This window comes from Filicampus tigris, chromosome 17 (assembly GCF_054856515.1).
Source record: "Filicampus tigris isolate MCC_2025a chromosome 17, RoL_Ftig_1.0, whole genome shotgun sequence".
Classification (NCBI taxonomy): domain Eukaryota; kingdom Metazoa; phylum Chordata; class Actinopteri; order Syngnathiformes; family Syngnathidae; genus Filicampus; species Filicampus tigris.
The window spans coordinates 3,181,200-3,186,006 of NC_141233.1; the positions used below are offsets into that span (position 1 = coordinate 3,181,200).

Here is a 4,807-nt window from a genome sequence, read left to right on the forward strand (position 1 = left end):
TCAGTGTATGTCATACTGAACTTTGAATCCACAGATACATTTGCCAGCAAGGTGGCTGCAACCCAGGACCAATATGCAGACGCATCAGTGGGGAATGTAACTGGAAGCAATGCAGTGAATGTGTTCTTAGGTATCGGTGTAGCTTGGTCTGTGGCTGCTATTTATTGGGAAGTCAAAGGTAAAGTTTTTCGTGTCGATGTTGGCTCACTGGCCTTCTCGGTCACACTCTTTACCATTTTTGCCTTCCTCACAATGGGAGTGTTGATGATCCGCCGGAGGCCCTCTATAGGTGGTGAACTGGGAGGCCCTCGGATCCCCAAAATCCTGACATCCCTGATTCTCTTTGGACTCTGGTTCCTTTACATTCTTTTCTCTAGTTTGGAGGCCTACTGCCATATAAAAGGCTTCTGAGAAAGCGTTGTTGGGGACACCAATTGCACAAAGATATACAGTATTCTTTTGGAAAGAACTGATTACAAATTCATTTTGAGAAGACCCATCATCACTTCTGACATGGTATTAAAATAAAATACTTGGACATGTTTTTCCACTGCATCAGGAATTTATTGTATTGTGTTAATTAAACCAACAGGAAATGGTTAATGTTTTTTGTCAAAATGAATTTCACGCTGGCTTGATTCCGTGTGACTCATAACCTATATTAGAAGTTCAATTTCTTCAACTTTAATGCTTATTGGGGCTCTTGAATGATATGATATTTTTAAAAATAGTTTGAAAATAATGGATTTTAACACCCCTCTGCTTTTCAATTTACTTGATTTTATTTTGTCAGGACACCACTGTATTTGATTGTATATAAATAATGTTCGTTTGTTTGTTTGAATGTTTTAAAGTAATTCGACTAAAAAAAAAAATCACTTTTTTGGGGGGGATATAATTTCATGTACTGTATTTGTAAATGATTGTTAATGTTTTTAATAGACACAACTACAATATAAATTATTTAATGTTGTGAATTATATGAATTATATGAGTAATGAATTATACCTGGAATTTCAATGTGTGTTTTTGTCTCGACTGGCTCCACCAGAATGGTAACTGCAGTCTCTGGCACATCATCACCTAACTAAAATAATGGCTTATTTTTTCGCCTAAAGCCCATAATATCTCACTGAGCAGCGAAGGTTGGCAAGTGTTGTGCACTGCTCGAAAGTTCATTTTTCGTCAGGGTTCGTTCAAGGTCTCAAACGGTCGCAAAGACCTTCGCCAGATGTGTGCCAACAGTTTTAACAGTTGTAAACCGCTTTTTTTGTCGCCAGAAAATTTTGAACATGTTCAAAATTTTGAACACAATAAAACTTTGTTGTGAAGAAAAAAACAATTTGCGACCATTAAAACTGTTGGCGAACGAATTTGCGACCGCTTGCGACCTTGAATTAGCCCTGACGGTCGCAAGGCCAATCACCAGACATTCACCAACTGTTTTAATGGACGCAAACAATTTTTCTTGAACACAATTCTGAATTTCTTCGCGTTAAGAAAAGCTGTTTGATTGATTGATTATTATTCAAGGGTTGGATTTGTATGTGCCTGAATGAAATGCAAATAAAAAATGTGTTTGTGAGGGGGGAAAAATAAAAAAACTAAAATATGCCATGTAGGAACAATCCATGGGTACACATTCTAATCATTCTCTATGTGAATCAAATTTTGGGATAAAATATGACACAGCTGCAAATGTAATTTGAGGTGTTTCCTTTGTGTATGATGATCAGTATTCAATGATCAGTCAGTAGTCAAAGAAAGAGACAGAGAGAAATTATATAGTGTATGTATACCATATAAAAAACGTTTCATTACCTACTTATGCCATTAATTGGGTATAATTCATACCACATGAATAGCTGGTAAATTTCATGTGACGCTCTGCTGATTTACCGTTGTGTTATTGCACTAGCAAAAATTTGACTATCACTATACAGTATCGTGATACAGTAGTGTATGGATTATTGCAGTTTGTCCTCTTGCGATACACACATATTGGGCACCGTTGGGTGTTGAATCACACAATACTTAGCCAATAAAGATTAAACAGAGTTACCTTTGATGTCGAGATCATTTAATCTCCAGCTCCAGCCAATCTGAGTGTTTACTGCCGAGAAGGGAATTTGCCACATGAATTTGCCGTGTCGGATGGGACTCAGCCAGGCCTCTGCACTGGATCTAGTTTTGCATCCATGTACAACTCAGTGAAGTCACAACCATATTTCGAGAGGAGAACGTGAGGGCTGCGTTGCATGGCTGAGAACAGGTATGGTGGATTTATGGACTTAAAGTGGAAAGTCAACCCAAATATATTTTTATTCAAGAATATGTTCCCAACAGGCCCACGAGTTGAAACACGGCATTCTGATTAATTTTGCGTTTGTGGAATATAAATTATGTGCCCTGCGACTGGCTGGCGACCAGTTCGGGGTGTCGTCTGCCTTCGCCCATTGACGGCTGGGATAGGCTCCAGCAACTCCCCGCGACCCTGTATAGGATAAGCGGTTTGGAAGATGACATGACATGACATGGAATATAAATTAAGCAGCAAAATCCACTTGTTTTTAGCCATCTTTGGGCGTGGCCATTTTGTCCTCTGTCGGCTGAAAACGGCATCACAACTGCTCACAACGACCAAACACGGCTGACCTGTTTTCTGAATCTGAGTCGTGATTGGTCGTTGTGAGCAGTTGTGATGTCATTTTCAGTCGACCAAAGACAAAATGGCAGCGCCTGGAGATGGCTAAAAACGAGTGGATTAACACTTATTCCACAAACGCAATATTTATCAGAATGCCCTGTTTCAACTAGTGGGTTTGCATAGAACATATTCTTGAAAAAAAATGTTTGCGTTGACTTCCACTTTAATCAAAGCTTTCTCTACAAAATTACAGCCAGGCAGATTATGGCAGAGCGACCAGTTTGTACGGCTTTATCAATGAAGATTGATGTTCTTTCTGGAGTGAGTTTGAGTGTCAGCTGTAGTAACTTTGTATATACAAAATTTGAAATACATCCATCCATTATCGATACCGCTTATCCTCACAAGGGTCGCGGGGAGTGCTGGAGCCTATCCCAGCTGTCTTCGGGCAGTAGGCGGGGGACACCCTGAATTGGTTGCCAGCCAATCGCAGGGCACACAGAGACAAACATCCGCACTCACAATCACACCTAGGGGCAATTTAGAGAGTCCAATCAACTTACCATGCATGTTTTTGGAATGTGGGAGGAAACAGGAGAAAACCCACGCAGGCACGGGGAGAACATGCAAACTCCACACAGGGAGGCCGGGGCTGGGATCGAACCCACAAACTCTGACCTGTGCAGCGGACGTGCTAACCAGTCGACTATCGTGCCGCCGCAAAATTTGAAATTATTTTCTTAATTCAAATGACATGTAATAATTTAGTAAAGTAGAACTCATCTTTATTCATACATCACAGCATTACAAATGTAATAAAGTGTGGTACATAAATGTAGACAATAATAATACAATAATAAATAATGAATTAAAATGTTATCTTCAAATTAAAATGTAACGATTACTCCCTTGACATAGAGCATACTGGAGGAGCGGTTTTGCAAAAAAACAAAACAAAACAAAAAACTACCGGTAATAAACTACTACTAATAAAAAGATAATGAATCGGGCCACTCAGAGTACGGTTGTGGGCCGCCAGTTGACCATCACTGCTATGGATCAGGGGTGACCAACCTTTTTGATGCTGAGAGCTACTTCTTGGGTACTGATTAACGTGAAGGGCTACTAGTTTTATACACACTAGTGAAATAACAAAGTTGATCAAATTATCTTTATTGTTATTATTATAGGGCGGCACGGTGGTCGACTGGTTAGCACGTCCGCCTCACAGTTCAGAGGTCGTGGGTTCGATCCCGGCTCCGGCCTCCCTGTGTGGAGTTTGCATGTTCTCCCCGTGCCTGCGTGGGTTTCCTCCGGGTACTCCGGTTTCCTCCCACATTCCAAAAACATGCATGGTAAGTTGATTGGACTGTCTAAATTGCCCCTAGGTGTGATTGTGAGTGCTGTCTCTGTGTGCCCTGCGATTGGCTGGCAACCAATTCAGGGTGTCCCCTGCCTACTGCCCAAAGACAGCTGGGATAGGCTCCAGCACGCCCCGCGACCCTTGTGAGGAGAAGCGGTATGGAGAATGAATGAATGTTATTATTATATGTTATTAGGGCTGGGTGATCGATATATATATATATATATATATGTATATGTATATATATATGTATGTATGTATGTATTACACACATACATACATATATATATATATATATATATATATATATATATATATATATATACACACACATACATACACATATATATATATATATACATATATATATACATACATATATATATATTTAAAATGATTATGACCTTTAATATGGCAACAACACTACGATGAAAAAGTCAAATCACTGGTCAATTTAAAGATTAAATAACCATGTTTTTAAATGTGTTAATAGGGCTGCATGGGCGAATCACGAGTAACATATTTCATATCAGTCTATCGTTGTTGTGTTTTTTACCTATTTAAAATAAGAAAATCGATTAAATCAATTGTAGATCAAATTAAAAACAATTAACTTGATGAAAGATAAAAATGAAATAAAACACAACCGTCAAGAAAGTACCTTGCCAAATAATATCTATGAAATATGAAATATGCCAGTTAAGACATCATTCTTTTAGCCCGTTTCCGAAACATTTGGATTTCGCGAATGTTTAGAGAAAGTTCGAACGTTTGAAGGATTTTACTTTGTCCCATTG

At 38.9% G+C, this 4,807-nt stretch overlaps 1 protein-coding gene across 3 annotated transcripts in view; it reads left to right on the forward strand.

Annotated features, from left to right (window-relative positions):
- Positions 1–1,007, forward strand: part of slc8a2a (solute carrier family 8 member 2a) — a 33,782-nt gene extending 32,775 nt beyond the window's left edge. For all 3 annotated transcript variants that reach the window (XM_086012452.1, XM_086012454.1, XM_086012453.1), the window contains one exon: positions 35–1,007. In XM_086012452.1, coding sequence (XP_085868578.1) covers positions 35–411 — 377 coding nt within the window. In that variant the 3' untranslated portion in view covers positions 412–1,007. The remainder of the gene's footprint in view (positions 1–34) is intronic.
- The last annotated feature ends 3,800 nt before the right edge of the window (positions 1,008–4,807 follow it).